Genomic DNA, 19,740 nt, shown 5'->3' with positions numbered 1-19,740 from the left:
GGCCAGGCCTTCCCCAGCTGGCCATGCTTGCCTTTAACTGCAACATCCCAGAGCATTTAAATGACTGGTCAAAGAGCAGTGTCTCCTGGGACGTGAAGTTGCCAGGTGCTGTAGGGAGGCATTGGGTTTTCTATGGCCCTCACACTGACGAGGAGGAGCTTGCTGTGTTTTTGGCTGCAGCACTAAAGTGCCGCTCGAATTACAGTGTCCCTCTTTTGAGATGCTGTTTCAACCAGTGCACCAAGGGATTGTAGATATCAGCATAGTGCTTACAATTGATTGGGATTGCATTCATTCAGATGCTTGCACCTCAATCAATTAGCCCTTCAACCTGGTCCAGCATGGTGATTTCCATGGCATGAGCCATTTTTAAAGCAATTGAAGTTCTTTGAATGCTTGCACACATGGCAGTTCAACTGTAGCTCTACTGGTTGAAATGTAATGTTTGTACAGACCCTATGTGAGATATGCCCAGATCCTCCTAGCACGCAAGCCTCAGCCTGGGAAGGTGAAAAATACCCCAGCGTCCCTTGCCAATCTAACTCGAAGGGAAATTCCCTCCCACCCCAGATCTCATGATGAGTGTGACCCTCAGGATGCAGTGAGCCACCCCAGTCAGGCATCTAAGAATGTATCCACATTCTCTGTAAGACTTCAGAGCATGGGTCTGCCCTGCCTATAACAATCTGTAATGGTTCTGCAGAAGGCTAGAGTGGGGTGAGAAGCAGAACAAACAGGAGGGTTGTTGATGGAGTCTGCAGGAATTCCTTCTTATAGTTAATTCTCTAAAGCCCAGAGGCAGGAAAGTTGATGTTAATATAACCCTTACTGCAAAACTGCATTAACTGTTATAACTATATGCATTATTTATCCCTATTTTTACATAATAATATCTACATGAAGTGTGGATAAGTTGAAAACTGCTGTTTGAACCAAAACTTGGAAGTTCTTGGATCCTGCATTTTTTTAAAAATTACTTGTAGTTTAGGATTCATCCATCAAACATTATAGAATGCGTTTCATTTTCTTGTCTAAAAAATTTGCTTGCATGCACTAAATTTATATTATTTAAATACAGTTCAGTTCTCTTCCAAATATCTTGTAATGCGAGAGAAATAAATTTCCTGAGCATGTATGTATGAATGTCATCATATGTGTAATGGGTCATTGTTTTGTTTAGTTCAGTGTGCAGAATTCCAGAACACACTCATGCATTCAAATACCTGGCAAGCTAGATAACATAGTACTGTTTGAAAAATACAAGACTGTCATTTGTCTAAACAAACATTCAAGGAAAGGTGGCCTATAGTTTCCACCACACAATATGTTTTATATAGATCACTGCTGTTTGTGTAGGGTATGAACATGATCTGCTATACCTTCCTCTCGAAAGCTAAGGGGCAAAGAATAAGTGAAGCAGTGTTGCTGACTCCTTCCTTCCTATCAAGTGTCTTTAATCAGTGATCTCGGTTTCCCATTTCTCACAGAAAAACAGCATAAAACGTGGATTTTACCTTTACTGGAGGCAAATGCAGATTTCTCATTTTACCGGAGAAACCTGCAGATTTTGCAGTTTTGCATGAGCTCACTGCAGGCTGGCAGAGTTCCAGCCTGCAGGGCTAGGGACAGACATTCAAAAAGCCAGAGCCTGAATTGATGCAACCTTTGCAGGTTAGTCTAACCTGTCTAGGCTGAACCAGTTTGTAACAGGACATGCATTCATTCTGGACTGAGGCAATGCAGGTACATGTCTGCAGTTACTCAGGCCAGGAGCTGGGGGGCACTAGAGTCGGCCAGAGCCCTGCAAGCCCCGTGCAGCACTGCCTTTTCTCTGCAGCAGCTCTGCCAGTTCCACAGAGCAGCCCCCACTGGGAAGGAGCTCGCACTCCAGGAAGCCGTCACAGTCACTCCCCGCTCACTGCCCCAGCTGCTGGACAGGGACGGGGACAGGGCCCAGCCCCCACTGCTCAGTCTGTGCTCAGGGCAAGCCCCCTCCCGGCAAGATGGGGCCTATTCAGCCGCTGGGCCCAAGCATAGGGAGAGTAGCGCTGTTGCCAGGCTGGACAGACCCCACTGTGGTGCCAGTGGCTGAATAAGCCCCCTTTTGCCAGGAGGGGACTTGCCCCAAGCACAGAGAGACCACTGGCACTGCAGTGGAGTCTGCCCAGACCATCTGCCAAATTCCTATTTTAATCTCCTGATTTTTAGGCTAATCTCATTATTTTGGGGGAAGGGAGGAACAAAGGCTGATTCCAAGTTGTTGAATGCAGTTTTGATTTTATTCCCTTTTCACAATATGCTAGTAAGCTTTGCCCAAGCCAGCAAGCAACCACCTTCTGTCTTAGAACAAAGGCAAACTGAGGAAAGAGTTAGGGCACTCTGAACCTCCCACTGCTGAGGTATTGCAGTTTTGCCTTACAATGGGCACCATACTTTACAAGGAGCCAAATCACAAACTAAATGAAAATAAATATTGCAAAATAGTTTTCTATATGATGCTTAGATCCTGTGGGCTTGCCTATTTCTCATTCAGTTTTATTCTTGGCAAAGAATAAACTTGGCAAAGCACACATTCTTCACTGAGGATTATCTTCCTGCCAAATTTTACCTTCTCAAACAAAAGACTTGGAGTAATCAGAGTGCCAGAAATGTCAAAACTAGTTTCTAAATATATGAGAAACACCATTTCCCACTCTTAGATAACAGATGACCAAATCGATTTTCTTCAGACTTTCAAGATAGTTACCTTTTGGGGTTGGAAAGCATGAGAAATTTCAGTCCACAGAGAAACTTTGTGAATCTAGAAGTACCCAAATATAGGACATTAGAGTAAAGGTATATCCAACTAGCTATTTCAGCTCTGTAATAACTATGAAAATAATAGATAGCATTGGGAACAATTTTAATAGAAGCATTTGACTGTGTCTGTCTGGTTCCTGGGGCAATGATTCTATAGTATATATATTCTCAGTTTGTCTGGGACATAATTAAAAGCAACTCAAGGTCAGCTTTGTGTGTTCAGTTTAAAAATATATTTTTCCAAGAGGAATATATAGTTAATTTGTTCTTTTGAGCAGATTTTATGGCTTCTGAATTGTTTCATACTCTATTTGAAAACTGTGTACCATTCCTTCAGCAGCTTCCAAGTGTCTACAAGGTGTATGGTACCTTCAGTTTAATGGGATAGCAAAATACATTGAGGACTGTGAGATGTCTGCCGTGCCATGCCATGTACACCCCTCTATTAGTTATTTAGAAGACTTCTACTTCTGCATGCTTCCCTCTGTAGCCTTTTGTATGTCCCCTCACTGAGAGAGGTCACTTTTGTCCCTGCCTTTGTGGTTGAGACTCTGGAGTGAAGTATTAATTCCTAAACATCCTTTCATCACCTCCCTCTGCTAGAGGAGGATGTCAAAGTCTTTGAGATCCTGTAGGAAGCACTCACACAACAGAAATTTCCTTAAAACATGACATATTAAGAGAAAATAAACAAGATATTTAAAATACAGTATTTGATTACTTTACAAATCTAAAAGTAGGCTCTCCATATGGAGCAAAGGTAAAATGTTTCTCAGCTGTAGAACAAAATCCCTTGTCTTGCCCTTCTTTAAGCAAAATACCCCACATTCTTATCCTGGAGGAACTGCTTTCCTCCATTATCTAAGTCCTGGATGTAGGTGTCCATTGTCCTTCCAAGAGGTCAACTCGTTGTTTCTGTAGAATTCAGAGGCATTCAGAGGCTGCAATACCAGGACTATTTTTGTCCTGTTACATCCCTGTTTTCCTGGTCTTCCCCTGAGCCAAACACTGCGTGAGCCACATGCAACAGGACACCTCTCCCCCGTCACCCCCAACACCCAAACTTCTCTTCTTCCTACATGGGCTCCGCTGGCAGAACATGGTTCTCCTGCCCTCACTCACAGACAGTGCACAGAGCTCCAGGCCCTTTCCCATTACACAGCAGTGAGAGAGCTGGCTGCTGAGGCCCGTGGGGCACATGTCAAGCGTTTGCCAGCTGCCAGTCCTGGTTTAGGCTAATTCAAGTGATGCAGGGGTTTTTTTACATTTCCATTATTTTCAGCAATAGAAGATAACTCGGGCCTCGTGACAGAGATGTCCTCTTCCATCCATTTTGTTCACAGCATAGACCTATTTTTTAATTCCTCTTTATCAATTTTCTCTGACCATAAAAGCATGAATTATTGGTAGAACCCCAGGCCCTCTGTCACAGGCTCCCTTTAATTGTATTAAAATCTAAGGTAAGTGAGGGGGAAATTGCCTTCATCTAAGGATTGTGATTTTTTTCTCTATTTGTGAATGTGTACTGCTTCTAAAGCTGAACCACAGTAACAGCCCATTAGGTTATCTAGTTTGTAGGTACAAATTAGGTATCTAAACAAAAAACTGGAGAAAGAAAATCAATCCACTATGGAAAACAGAAGAAAGTATGACCACAAACAGGCTGGGAAAATAACCCAAGTTTAATTTAGTAGTGTAATTGAGAGAGCTTCTGCAGCAAAACCAGTTCATTTAAGATTATAATGCCCCCCCACACACACACACTTCTTTTGTTTTCTAGGTGTGGCTGGACCTTTTGAAGCCCATTATGAAGCAGATTAGAAGTAAGTGCTTGTTGTATGTTATTTACTGTATCAATCCAAAAATAAGTGAAATTAGATGAGGTGAGGCTCTCTCAACTGAAATCACTGCTTTTGTAATTTTCTAGATTATATGGGGGTGGGGGGTTCCCCTTCAGCTATTTCTTTCTATATTGTGTGCCATTGTATTATGTTCATACTGGTCATTTCTATAAAACCAAAATTATAGCAATTATCTTTCTGTATCTCAGTGTTTTCCCTCTGTCATATCAAGGGGCTGCTCCTAGCCCATTGAAGAGGTCAGGCAGTGAATGAATTTTTGCCAGGTGAGGCAGGTACCAGAGAGTGTTAGTTAGCCATGTTAGTCTGAAGTCATGCAGGTTAGGATGAACATTGTAGACTAACTAAATCAGAGATGTATAAATTGTCACGAGTCAGAGCTCATTTCATCAGTTGCTATGGAAGGATTTGCACAGAGCAAGCTATCAAACAGAGAGAGTGATTTATACAGTAAAAAAGGAGGATGGGGAGGGGCGGAGGCAGTGCTGTGGTTTGTCATAAACCTGTAATGACAAAAGAGTCACAAAAGTTCATCCAAATAATGGGATAAGAATCTGTAGTCCCTGTTTAGTCCAGCCTACAGACGATTTCTTTTTCTGTAGTGTCATGTTTGAGTCAGTTTTGAAAGTTTTGCTGTATAAGAACAGCTACTCTGAGTTCAGCAATGGAACAAATGTCCAGGAAGATTAAAGTGCTTTGCCAAAGACTTTTCTTATGTTTTTGAACTTGATGTCAGATTAGTGTCCCTTCATTCTTTCGCATAGGGCTTGCATCATCTGTCCAGTCTAGACAGCAGAGGGCAAATGGGTATAAGCATATGACATTGGTAGAGGTAAAGATGAAAGAACTTTGAATGTTATAATCCATGTTATTTGGGCTAGTGATGCTGTAAATAAGGTGCAGTGCACCAGGGGTTTCCATTATTACAGTATTTCTTTTTCATTATTACAATGACCTGCAATTACAATATGCAGAATGGACATTTAAAAATCAAAGTTCTTTTCTTTTGTGTTGCATTAAATCATGTTTATTATAAAGTAATTTGAGAAACTTAGGAAAAAAAAGCAGTGGTAAAAGGTAAGCATGCATTATTATAAACCAGAGGTTCCAAAACTTTTTCTTATTGCATACCCCTTTCCAGATTGACCTGCTGCCTGCTCACCTCGCCAGCATATGTTTTATATTTTAACTCCTGAAATGTCAATTATTAGTATAATGAAAATTAAATCTGCCATTACACAGTTTCTCCTGAGTACCTCTCAGAGATGTTTTGCATACCCCCCGGGGTTTGCATAGTTTGGGAACCCCTGCTATAGACTTTACTAATCAATTTCTATCTGATAACAGGGAGGCGAGCGGTCATGAGTATTTAATGACATTTCTTTGCTCTTTCCCATAGGACCTAAACACATTGTTGTAAAATTTGTAGTAAAATTCTTCCCACCTGATCATGCTCAGCTGCAGGAAGAACTGACAAGGTTGGTGTTCCTGTAATTCTTTTAATTCATTAATGGGTAGAAGAGGAGGATATGGGAAGCTACTGTGCTTAGGAAAGAAGTAGACCTCTGAGTACCATTTGCACTTTGTGTTTTCTTGTATGGACCTGAGTAATAAAGATGTAAGACACTACAGTGCTCTCATTAAGGGGCCTCAGGAGAGGTAAGAGCACCTGGTTGCTTCCCTTGGTGTGGGATCATTATAAAACACTTGTTTCATATATTTCAATGCAACAAGAAGTTTCTAGGGAGCAGCACCAAGGGAGGGAGATTCCTCTTAAACATTTGTTGACCTGGATAATGGAGTGAGAAGACCAACTAGAGTAGGGTGTCCAACTTTTTTGAATGTGAGGCTGGATCATGAACTTTTTATCACCCAATGGGCCGGTGAGCCATACTCAAACACCCTCTGTCCTGGACCAGAGAAACCCTGCCTGTGTAGCCCTCCTGCACCTGCCTGTTACTGCAAGGTTCATGGTAGCTGTTGGTGGGCAGGGGAGGAGGGACCCATTCTGCATCCAGCCAGCTACTGCCCCAGAGACTGAAGGGGAGAAATAAATAACTCCACATCCCCATCCCCCAAACAACATGGCCCCACAACCCGGCACTGCCTGAGGGGGGCTGGAGCAGGGCAGCTGCTGCACCGCAGCCCTTCACCCGCCCGCCTGCATGGCCCCACTCACCGTGGTGCCTGGCTGTGCACGCACACAGCCGCGGTGGTCTCAGCGCTGCGAGCCCAGAGCACGGGGTCCAGCAGACACCAGCTCCTGCTGCCTTGCCCCGCAGAAGTCACGCTGTGCTGGCTTCCCCCGTGCTTCTGGGGATGGGAGGAGGCCGGCCAAGTCAGCACCAGCCAGCAGAAGCACCGGCATAGCCATGTGCTGCTTGGGACTGGCCAGCGCAGGCAGGGGGAAAGTGCAGCTGAGCCCCTGCTGCTCTGGCCAGGCTCGTCCTATCCCGTCCTGAGCAACACACAGCTCTACTGCCACTTCTGCTGGCAATGAAATGAGGGGGGAGGGGAGGAGCCACACCGTGTCGGCAATGTCAAGCCTATGCGGTGCGTGTGGGAACCTTGTCCCTTCCCCAGCCCTTCAGCAGCCATTAGGAAGCTGCTGAGGGGCTGGGGGAGGGTCAAGGAGTGGGAACGAAAGTAAACAGTGTTTACTTTCCTTTCCCATCTCAGCACCGTGGGCCACAGAAAATGCCTCGGCAGGCCGCATGTTGGACAAGCTGAACTAGAGACTTTCTTAGGAGCATTGTGTAGGACTGTAGTCCCACCACTTCAGATAAGACTAGTTGGTCTGAGGCAGCCAAGTGCAGCAGCTAGGCACACATTTCTGTTGACAGCATCTTCTCAGATTCACAAAGATGAAAATGTCACTTTTGAGAAGGGCCTGTGGGAAGCCTGAATAGGAGTCCAACAAGGTATCAGAGAAAATGCTTGTATATTGGGGATGGGGGAGCAATTTCTGGCTAAATTTTGTGCCCTAGATATGTGCCAATTTTCCGCACTTCTTGAAGTGGTGATTTAATCTTTATTTTAATCTGCCTACTCTTTATATCAGGAAAAGTGTTTTTTATGTATATGTATGTTTTATATACATAACATACACACATATATGGTTGTGTGTATGTTTTTATGTATATGCATGTGTATGCATATATAAGGATACAGTGGGGGGGAGGGGTTAATTGAACACAGTTTAATTTAAACCAAAATTTGAAATTGGAATTTACCAATTTGAATGAAAAAAATCACTTTGACTGCAGCATGTAACAAAATGACGTTTATGGAGGTTTTTTCTCTCAAAAGCATTGATATTCTTTGCTTCTTATATTTCAACTTATTCTAATTTAAAACAAAAAAAAAATTAAACTTTCCCACAGGACTAAAATTCTGTTTTCCAAGGAACCCTGCTAGTATCTGTATAATGTAATGTATATACATGTCCACTTTCCTGTTTCTGTGCAAAGAGATCTGTTATATTTATCCCTGGCTTGTTTTATTTTGGTACCCATGTAGTGGAGCAGAAAAAATTATTAATCTCTTTTCCTGGCCATGAAATTGGGGACTTGGGAGGAGGGGAGAATTTATTTGAAAGGAAGTCTAGAAATATTTGACAGCCTGGCCAAATGAGAACTCCTAATATTGTGTTGCTAGCAAAGAATTTCACAGCTCTGTATATATCAAACTGAATATTCAGTTGCTTAGAACATGTACTGTAAATTGATTTAGTTGATCTTTCTGCACCTAGAGATATGGTTCTGTATGCTAATGGCTCTCTTGTTAGAGTTTACATTTGCAGGCTAAGAGTCTTGAACATTAAAGTGTACATAGACAGCAGCATGTGAATGGTAAGGCATAAGTTGCACAGTGTAGTTGCTTCAAGAGGCAGAGAACACATCATGTCTGGGGGAAGAATAGCACTAAAATTAGTTTGCATGGATTTGAACATTTTGGGACTGTCTGAATTTCTCTCTCTCTCTCTCAATGGATTTCAGCACTGCTAGGAAACAGGAGGATGCAACATTGATTTTAAAACATGTACAGGTAGAAAAAGTTACATCATGTGTAGTAGCTGTCATGCCTACAGGGTACATCTACATGTGTAATTAGTTTGATGCAGTAAACTCTGGTTCAGTTCATGCCAGAGTCAGCTGCTCCCGGGCACAGTGTTTACATGTTCACCTGGGATTATAGCATGTTTCATAGTTTCATAGTTTGTAGGGTCGGAAGGTCATCTGAGCAGATCATCAAGTCTGACTCCCTGCCATGGCAGGAAAGAGTACTGGGGTCAAACAACCCCAGCAAGGTGATTGTCAAGCCTTGTCTTAAAGACCCCCAAGGTAGGAGCCAGCACCACTTTGCTTGGAAGTTAGTTCCAGATCCTAACCGCCCTGTAAGTGCCTCCTGATGTCTAATCTGAATTTACCCTCTGCCAGCTTGTGACTGTTATTTCTAGTCACTCCTGGTAGTGTTTGGGGGAACAGGGACTCCCCCAATGCCTGGTGGCCCCCTCTGACTAGTTTGTAACAGGCCACTCGATCCCCCCTCAGCCTTCTCTTGTGGAGGCTGAACAGGTTCAGGTCCCGTAGCCTCTCCACGTAGGGCCTGCCCTGCTGCCCCCGATCATGCGAGTGGCCCTCCTCTGGACCCTCTCCATGTTGTTCACATCCCTTTTGAAGTGCGGCACCCAGAACTGGATGCAGTACTCCAGCTGCGGCCTGACCAGTGTCTCATAGAGGGGGAGGATCACCTCCTTGGACCTGCTTGAGATGCATCTGAGGATATATAACGAAGTGTGGTTGGCTTTCCTGACTGCATCCCCACGCTGCTGGCCCGTGTTCATCTTGGCATCAATGATGACTCCAAGATCCTTTTCTGCTTCTGCAGTGATGAGAAGGGAGTTCCCCAGCCTGTAGGAATGGTGCTGGTTCTTCCTCCCCAGGTGCATCACCTTGCACTTGTCAGTGTTGAATCCCAACCTATTCCTATCCACCTACCCCTGTAACCTGTCCAGGTCTGATTGTAGCCTATTCCTCCCTTCTAACATGCCCACATCCCCCCACATCTTAGTGTCACCAGCAAATTTGAACAGGGTGCTTTTTACCCCCTCGTCCAAGTTGCTGATGAAGATGTTGAACAGTGCGGTCCCAGGGACCGAGCCCTGCACAACCCCAATGCCCACATCCCTCCAGGTCAAAAATGACCCATCCACCACCACTCTCTGGGTGCGGCCCTCCAGCCAGTTAGCGACCCATTTGACTCTGTAGGTGTCAACACCACAGTCCCCCAGTTTCTTAATGAGAATGGGGTGAGAGACAGTGTTGAAGGCCTTCCGAAAGTCCAGAAAGACTATGTCTACCGCTACCCCTACATTTAAGGATTTGGTGACCTGGTCGTAGAAGGCCACCAGGTTAGTTTGACAGGACCTGCCTCTAATGAACCTGTGTTGGTTACCCCTAAGCATAATCTCCCCTGCTGGCCCGTCGTGGACATGTGCCAGGATAATTCTCTCAAAAAGCTTAACCAGGATCGAGGTAAGACTAACTGGCCTATAGTTTCCCGGGTCCTCCTTCCTCCCCTTTTTGAAGATGGGAACCATGTTGGCCCTCTTCTAGTCCTCTGGCACCACACCAGAACACCATGAGCACTCATAAAGCCGTGCCAAGGGTCCTGCAATGACCTCAGCTAATTCCCTGTTGAACCAGGGCAGAACAGCCCCAGGCTGGCAAAGGCCCAGGGGGTCAGCCCTGGCCTCTGGGTGGCAGCATTGGGCAGTGTAGGGGCTGGATGAAATACAGGGGTGCTACCGTGTGGTGCTGGCTAGCTGGCATGCACCCATTACACTTTAGCGCCCTCGTGCCCCAGCCAGCCTGTCACAATCTACATGTGTGTTTGATCTCATGTAAGTACTCCCCCATAAAATAGTATTGTCCCCACCTGCACTATCTTATGGCAGAGTAAATCTATTGTGCCTTAATACTGGCACATGTGTAGACTGTGACTCTTTACTGCAAAGCTAATGAGTCTACTCTGCAGCAAAGAGCACATGTAGATACACCCACTGGGAGCATCTACACCATGCCTTTATGGTGTTGTTACTGCCGTTGCAACAGCTGTATAGGCATCAGGGCCAGACACAGGCATGGGTGAACTGGGCAGCCTCCTGAGGCCTGAACAGAAAGGGAGCCCAAAAATGGTAATTTTAAAAATATTATTATTATCATTATCTCTGGCCAAGGGGGCCCAGAAGTTCACCTGGGACTGCCAGGAGTCTATGTATGGTGCTGACTGGCACCATTGTAACAGCCATTACTGCACCATGCTAGCAGTGCACTGTGGTTTTTTAGCCCCTAAGTCGCTACAGTGATGTAACTGCAGCATTATTGTTTTTGCTTGCTAGCACTACGTCACCATAGCACGTTGCTGCAGCATTGTAGCGTCAAATGTAGACATGCCTGCTGAGTCCAAAATGTCTGTGGCCATAAGAACCTCATGGATCTTAATGACCAAGTATGGTACAGCATATTGAGACCGTTAAACTAGCTGGTTTATTAAGAATATAAGTTTCATTGTTCATTCTCTCTACCTTTCTTCCCTTTCATGTCATCCTTTCTGAAGCTGTTTGTTCCTAAATGTTATCATCTTGTTGAGTCATTAAAACCCAGTTGCAGCTAGTGCTATTCAGATTAAGGTGCTGGTGTCTTGGGAATGATTCTGTTTTCCAGCTCTTCGCTGGGCTTGAGTACATAACTTGGGGAAGTCAAACCAAACCTGCATGATCACTGTGTTAGCTACTAGGTCAGTGCTGATAAACACATACACCTGGGAACAGTCATCCATTTTTTTTTTCTGCTGAATACAATGTTACGTGTGAACTTTCTTGTGATAAAATCTTGTCTGCATGATGTGAAATTGTTTGGAAATATCTACATATTAAAATACGCTGACAGTTCTAGCTGTAATGGTGAACTGAGGCCAGTTGTCTGCTAAATTCATTGTTTATCTTTGATGGTGCTAGTATCTTGAAACGCATGGGAACTGGAGTTGTCATGCTGCCAAAAAGCTCACATGCAAAAAGTAATATTTTAAACAGTGGTACAAAACAACCTAATTTGTGTTAAGAATTACATAATACTCTAGAGTCCAGGAGTATGGTGGGGACAGGAGTGGAAAAAAAAAAAACTTTGGCAAGAATGTAAACATCTTCAATTTTCTTTATTGTTATGACTGAAACTGGTTCTTGGTTTGCTGTGCGCACTGTTATGATAGTTTGTATGCTTTGCCTAACAGAAATGGCTTTGATTGATTCCTGTTTTTCAACCCTTCATCCTATTTCATTTATTTACTGTATTTTCTTGAATCCAAGATGAGTTTTGTTTTCCTTGTTAACATGGGGGGAATCCCCTCATCTTGGATTTGATTAGAAGGCAGAGTGGGGTGAGAGCGAGTCAGAGTCAGAGAAACCTTCCCACCCACATATGCCCACCCTCACAGCCTTCCCCTCCCTCCTCTTCCCCTGCTGCTTACCATCAGTCATGGCTTCGACCCCATTGCAGCTGCAGCCCAGCCACACATCAGCAGTAGCAGTGGCAGCATCTCTAGAGTCCCAGGAGCTGGTACCACGGGGCTCAGAGGCTTCAAAGGATTGGTGGCAGGGCACAGGCTGCAGCAAGAGGCAGGTGCGGGTAGGGCAAGATTGTAGGAAAGGAGGCGGAGGGTATTGCGGGGGGCAGCCACAGGGATGGAGGGGAGATGAGTGATGGGTTAAGGGGCGGTGGTCAGGCCACCTGCTGTCTTCCCACCCACCTGCCCTATGCTGCTGCTTTCCCTGGTGCAGCAGTAGGGGGGGAGGTGGCCTGAATTTAAAATGACCCTCCAATAATTAGATTCTGTATATGGAACATCATAACAAATGTAAACATTCTCCATGTATAGAATCTAATTATTGGAGGGTCATCTTAAATACAAAGTTGTTTTGGATTCAGGTAGATATGGTAATTCATTTTACTTTTGTAATATTCTTTCTCTGTTTATTTAATAATAGCAATTATTACTATTAAATAATAATCAATGTTTGTAGTGCACACTACTCTCCAAGGCACATATGAGACGATAACCGTAAAACACAATAACACTTTCTTTTATTACCAGTTTTATCTAAGCTAGCTCCCTAGAGATGAGTGATGGTTTCCTATTAAAGAAAATGCCAACCCCCTAGAAACTTGCAGCAAAAACTTACTGTATAATTAAAATCCCAGATTGCTGTAACAAAGTCTTGTCATTTAATTTGCTAATTCTGATTCAGAGAAAAGTAAGTCTCAACCAAATTGCACACTTCTTTAAGAGCCAATGGTGTATCTACGAAATCCTCCCTGGGCTATTTATACATGTAATAAAATATTCAAAGAACTAACAGAACATTTAGGACAAGATCAAAAATAAGATGCCTAGCCCCATTCACCAACCAAAAGAGCAAAACAGGGACTGGAGGCTTGCTCCTGAGCCTTCCATTCTAAATATCTGACCGGTGGGCATCTCATGGCATTCCAGAATGCAAAGCCAGAGATCCCAGAAAATTTGATCTGAGTAAGTGCATGATTGTACAAGATATGTGCTGTTGAAAAGGAAATGATGTGTGGGTGGCAGGGTACCAAAAGATGGGTGAGAGATTGAGACCAATCACTAACAAAAGGAAAAAAGCCAAATTTCTGGTTGCTGGTTTTCAATTAAAGCTGTACTTTAGGGTCTGATCCTATATGAGGCTAGTAACCTCAATTCCCACTGAAATATCAGTGAGACCTATGTAGTCCTCAAATTCCTATTTTTCTTTAGTCTCTTTGCACATCAATTTCCTATCTGTTGAATGAGGATAATAGAACTTACCTAAATCACAGCCATGTTGTGAATATAGTAGCCAACTGAATCAGCTTTAAATAAAAGCACCAAAAAGTCCCGCTGAGCACCTGATCTATAGAGATGCTAGGAAGTCAGGTTGAACTAATTCGCTTCCTCTTCTGGTAAACCACCGCTTGGAGGGGAGAGAGGGTGAGGAGTTCCACATCTGTCAGCACTCATAATGGTTATCACATTGTAGCTGCACTGTCATTTCACTTCAGTGCTTATTTAGCAGGGATCCTGGTTTTCTTTGGTTAAAAAAAAATGCAAAATTCTCTGCTTTAAACCCCCCCCAAAATCCACATTTTCCATGACTAAAACACAATGCCATATCAATCGAAATAATATATAGTGGCATTTTGTTTAATCATGGAAAAATATGGATTTTTGGAAGGGGTTCTTAAAGCAGAGAATTTCAGACTTCTTTTTATCAGAGAAAAGTAGGATCCCTGCTTATTAGTTCATAAAATAAATTTAGCATATCTTGGCTATGTAAAAAGGGGGTATTTAAAATCCTGACAACTGTAACTAGGGGTGTACCAATAAAGATTTTTGTGGGTCAGTACCAATGGCAGATTATTAACAAGCCATACTGGCCGATACTGATCCCATTGCCGATTGGCATCAGGCTGGTAAGTCTGTTTGTAGGGAAGGGGTGTGGGGGGACAGATCAAGGCCCCCTATGGTGTGGGAGGGAGTAGGTCTGGGACTGGGCAGGTGCTGCCCAGCTGGGGCAGGGCATGGGACAGAGCCATGAGTGGCTGATCTGGGGGGTGAAGGGTTGGGGGGTGTATCTCCTGCTACTGCGTACACCCCAGGGGAGGCAGGGGGGTCATGTGCCCCCTGGATCTGTGCATGGGGTGAGGGCAGGCTGCCACTGTGGGCTGCTGCTGTGGGCTAGGTCCAGGAATGGTGCTGGGCTCTTTCCAGGGTTGGGGGGGAGGGAGAGGGGTTCGGCCAGGGCTGTGTTCAGGGTGGGCAGTTTTGGCTCTGAGAGGGGGCTTGAGGGGGCTACAGCAAATTTTGGGTTAGCTGTAGCCCCCCATAGCTACCCCTCCCGGCACCACTGCTGCTTGCCCTGAGTGCAGCCCTGGCCCAGCCACCCTGCTGGGAATAGCCCAGTGCTGTCCTCATCCCCAATGCACAGAGACTGCCCTGCATGCAGATCGGGGGGGGTGCATGACCCCCATGCCTGCCCTGAGGTGCACGCAGCTGCAGGAGCCGCCCCCCCATGCCCCCTGGAAGCTCCACTTGTGGCTCTGTCTTATGCCCCACCCCAACTGGACAGTGCCTGCCCCTGCCCAGCCCCACTCCCTCCCTCCCTTCCTCGGTCTACCCCCACTCCTTTTCCCCCAACACTTACCAGCCAGATGCTGCTATCCAAACTGCTGGACTGGCTGTGTGCATGCTGCAGCTGCGCACAGCATTTATCAGTGACATTATCAACCACATCAGCCAAAAAAAGCTGATTGCCAATAATGTCAGTTTTCCTTTTATTGGTGTGTATATGATATGGACCAATGTATCAGTGCACCTCTAATCGTAACACAATGTTTTGTTTCATCCAGCCACTAAACTCAAAAACTTCAAGTCACTGTTACAGATTCTGACAAAGGTGGGCAACCTGTTGCCAAACACTGGGTTTGGCATTTTACTGCTTCTTTTCCCCTCTCTTTATGCCTTGTGTAACTCTTTGTTTGATTCTTTGTTCATAGGTACCTATTTGCATTGCAAGTGAAGCAAGACCTGGCCCAGGGCAGGCTAACATGTAACGATACCAGTACTGCACTCTTAGTCTCACACATTGTACAGTGTAAGTTCTATTCCTTTCCTCCTTGAAAAAAAAAGTATGCGATAAAGGAGTGGTGAGTAGAAGGAAGTTTGTTAGGCTGAACATATCTGCAGTAAGCAATATGGCATAGAAAAACACATGTGAGAGCTTCCATGCACTGTGTTATATTATGTATTTTTATGTAGTTTATCAGCTTTACCCTTTCAAGTGAAGACAATGGGTCATTAGAAACATTCTGGACCTTTGAAGCTATGTTTTCAAAAAGCTATGTTTAACAACCTGGTAGGGTCTTCTGAGGAACAGTTTCTGCAGAGAAATGGCAAATACGTTGAATTTTTCAAATTAATTACTTTTGTGTTTTATATTTAATATAGTATTGTGTCATTGGACCATATGATTCCTGGAGTTCTGTATACTGTCTGGAGCACAGTAAATAAACACATTTAGAATGTCAGACTTAAGTCATAGCCCTGAGATTTTTATTAGGGGAGGTGAGGGAAGGGAGACAGTCAATAGATTTTAACTCGCTTTATCCAGAAATATGAGCAATAAAAATGTGTTCACTTGGATCATATATACATTTATATCGGGCTGTCAGAGTTACTTTTATCTTCCAAATCACATAAAAGAGAACACATTTTTCCATTTCAAGAATTTATGGATATCCCTATCTAGAATAATGTTGTGAAAATCTACTTTGAAGCATACTTTGGTAGTCTGTGCCAAAATTATTTAGTCATAATAGATCATTACTTTGAATAGCCGTTGTAAACTCCAGCACCACATATTCTACTTCAGTGCTGACAGTAAGATAGTTACTCAGCTAACAAAGGCCGTCGAAGTACTTTTCTGTCAGGAACAGATAAATCCCACTATCCAGTGTCAGAAGTGGTCCGTTTGGTGGTAGGGCTTTTTCATCCCTTATCAGTCTTTTAGTCTATAAGCAGATGCCAACAGTTCTCTTTGCTTTGGCCTCCACCAGCCTATGTGATTAAGCAATAGCAAAAGACAAACTGTAAATAAATAAAATGAGCAACCTGTGTCGTGGTATATAGCTGAATGTTTTGTGGGGTTTTGCTTGTTTTGTTTTTTTAAGTTGAATGTTTCTGCTGCTCAGCTTTTCCATAAATGGGACTCAGCAAAATCATAACAGAAATGAACTAACATTTTTCTTTTCCTGTAATTTTTACTAACTCTTCCCTGGAAATTGTAAGGAGCTGGAAAGTGTCTCAGTCTGAGCACAGACAATTGCCTTAACTTGCTGTGGCAAATAGGGCTAATTTGACCTTTGGAAAAAGGGGAATATCAAGTAGAGGTAGGGACAAGATCTTGCCTTCTCTGTAAACAGCATTGGGAAGACCACAAATGGGATTCAATTCTGAAGGATGTGGAAAACCAGCCTTACAATATAAAGCTTGAAGAGCTGAATTCTATTCATTGTATCAAAGAGGAGATAAAATGGTGACTTGATCACTGTATGTGGTTACTTCTACAAGAAAGGAGATATGCTGAGGGCTTTTCAGTCTTGTTAGTAAAACAGTAAAAAGGCCCAGTTACTGGAACTGAATTTAACTTAAAAATGAATTGCAGTTTCATAGCATTGTGGGTAATTAAGACCCACCATTTTTGGCATCCTTAAAATGAGAGTAGAAGCCTTTATAAAGGATATGATTAGTTCCATTTTGGGAGAAATGTTACTACCTGGAGGTGCAAAGGTAAGGGCTAACAATCAGAGTGGAACCTGTAGGGTGCAGACAGAAGTGACAGTTTTCACCTGATCTGGCCATGGAAAGCAGTTTATAGCCGTGACCAAACACAAGTGCATGGCTGCAAACAACTTAAAAAATGGCTGATTGAGTGAAAATCTGACCCCTCATTGAATGAGGCATCAGATAAAGATGTTCTAAAATGTAGCATCTTTTGTAATTTGTACTTGCAGAGCTCCCAGCCTGTCACTGTTTGCAGAATGGGAGTGGGGAAAGGGACCAGAGGGAGTTAAGTCTAGGGTTTTTCAGCCCCCCCTAAGGGTTGGGTGGGTGTATTGGAGCCCCCCAAGGTGGGGGGGACTCCTGTTCGCCCACCCCACCTTTCAGCACCATGTGGGGAGCCCCAAGAATGAGTTCCCTCCGCTGCCTTTCCCCCTCCCATTCCGAAAACAGCGAGCACGGGCAGAGAGCCCTGGCCATTGCTGTGGGAACCCGGCTGCAGGCTCCCAGCCCCAAGGGAGATTCCCCTCCCCCTGGAGCCAACAGTGAATGTCTGTTTGGTCTGGGGTAACGCTGCAACTCAGAACGCTTTCCAGAAATCATCCTGAGTTATAACTGGGAGATGCGTTTCTGTCTGGACTGTTAGACTTCTGGTGTTTGAATTCCCATGTTCAGTCCCTCCTTTTGTGGGCCATGAAGAGAACAGGAGCTCTGAAACTCAGTACATTCATACTGCTTGTAACTCTGCCCTAAGATAATAAGCAAATCCTGTGTTTCTGGGCTTTGGACAGTCTCCTGAAAAGGTTCCCCTCCACCCACCTCACTCTACAGTTCGGTCATTATATATAGGGATAAAGTGCATGGAGGAGAAGTAAAAATTGTGGATTTTTACCTCCCCCTTCCCTCCTTGCTGCTGATTGGCTGAGGGGCCACAGCAGCCTTGCCCCTCACCACTGATTGGCTGAGAGGGCTGCCTTTCATGCAGTTCACCCCTCGCCGCTGATTGGCAGAGTGGGGCAGTCCCATATAAAAGTCTGCCCTCTTGGCCAATCAGTGGAGGAGGGGATGGTTGTCATCTTAATTGTTCTCCATGCTGGCAGTTTCCCCTTCCCCAGCAGGCTGTGCAGGCAGGCCACAGCAGCTGCTTTCTCCCACTGGGGAGTGAACATTTTGTTTTATAATTTTTTTTGTTTTTCTGGCGATTCCACGCAAAATCATGGGGAAGGACAAAAAACATCATTTTTAGCAGTTTCTTGCAAAAATCACAAAATCACAAAGTGAGTAGATCCCTAATTATGTACTGTGTTTTGTTTTGTTTTGTTTTAACCTTCTTCTGAATCATCAAAAACTGGTTAGAGGAGAAGCAGGATTCCTGCAAGATAGACTCCCTCTCCATCCCCCGCTCACTCTGAGGCAGTGTAGAGAATCCTCTGTATTGGATTTTTGACTGTTAAGTCTGTTCCCCAAGGTTGGGTTAAAATAATCGCCTCATTGCTCCTTTGATGGAATTTTGAGCTCAGACTGGATTTGACATGGGGGTGGGGGTTGCTACCTTCTGCAGTGTGATGCATGGATTTCCTGCTAGGACCTCCTGAGAATATTTCACCTAAATAATTCCCTGCTTTCTGAAACCTAAGGGCACCTATACGCTGTAATTAAAACACCCTCCACCCCAATCCCAGAGCATGTGTAAAGACACCCTAAGTCTCTCTCCCTTTCTCTGCCTTTAGTACAGCAGTTTAGTTCCCCAAGCACTCAAATACTTTAGTTTAATCCATTTGGTTGTCCCAATATAAAGATACCTGAGTGAAATGTAATGGTTCACGATGCACAGGAGATCAGACTAAGTAGTCTAATGGTCCTGATCTTCTGGCTTTAAACACTCTTGTTATTTCTAAAACTATGGCTCCCATTGTAGTATATTGAAAACCAGAGCTCTTCAAAGTCAGGGGCTAGAGAGAACATAAGGAGAGAGAAAGTTTCAGGTACATATGGAAATGCCCCCAGCTATAGGGAGTCTGAGGAGAGAGGGTACAAATAGGAAGCAAAAGGAGATTAAGTTTAAATTGGGGTGAGACAGAAAGCTAGTAAAAATGATAGGGGATAGGATTATATTCTTGTGCTTCCCTAGAGAGACAGTATACTCTGCCCATAAAATTCTGGACATCTTGAAGTTTAGAGTGGAGCGATATCAATAGCTTGCAGAAGAGGCTGTGAAAGTAATCAATGAAAAATTAATAAGACAGGAATTAGTATTTAAGTAGAAGCAGTTGAGGCAAGTATAAATTCTCTCGAAGTTCAGGAGCAGGTGATTATGAGACTTTTGTACTTTCTACTTCGCTCTTATTAGTAAGTTCAAGGTCAAGAATAACTCCCAAAACCAAGATCTGAATCAAGGAGAATGGCACAAGATGCCTTTTAGCTAGGAAAGAGCGCTTCAGTTTTGGAGGACCATTTTTGGCAAGGGGTGACAATCAATACATAGAGAGATGAGTGACAGTTCACAACATGAGTTGAGAGAGTTGTAAAATTATAATCTACAAAGAGGCATGGTCAAGTTGAAGGTGTGTAGAGGGAGATGCCAGGATTTACAGGATCATATTAAAAGAGGCAAGGACTTGATGCAAAGCCTGCACTGGAAGTGGAAGAAGACTGCAGTGAAGGGTAGGATTCAAAGGAGAGAGGA

The 19,740-nt window shown here is 44.0% G+C and overlaps 1 protein-coding gene across 7 annotated transcripts in view; it reads left to right on the top strand.

Moving 5' to 3' along the window:
- Nucleotides 1-19,740, top strand: part of FARP1 (FERM, ARH/RhoGEF and pleckstrin domain protein 1) — a 336,263-nt gene that overhangs the window by 229,625 nt on the left and 86,898 nt on the right. For all 7 annotated transcript variants that reach the window (XM_090023129.1, XM_090023112.1, XM_090023121.1 and 4 more), the window contains 3 exons: nucleotides 4,580-4,622; nucleotides 6,058-6,136; nucleotides 15,272-15,369. In XM_090023129.1, the coding sequence (XP_089879255.1) occupies nucleotides 4,580-4,622; nucleotides 6,058-6,136; nucleotides 15,272-15,369 (220 nt within the window). The remainder of the gene's footprint in view (nucleotides 1-4,579; nucleotides 4,623-6,057; nucleotides 6,137-15,271; nucleotides 15,370-19,740) is intronic.

The sequence above is a fragment of the Crocodylus siamensis genome, chromosome 1, assembly GCF_052110815.1.
Source record: "Crocodylus siamensis isolate JL-2025a chromosome 1, ASM5211081v1, whole genome shotgun sequence".
NCBI classification, from domain to species: Eukaryota; Metazoa; Chordata; order Crocodylia; family Crocodylidae; genus Crocodylus; species Crocodylus siamensis.
This window is presented reverse-complemented; position numbering and strand designations above follow the sequence as displayed.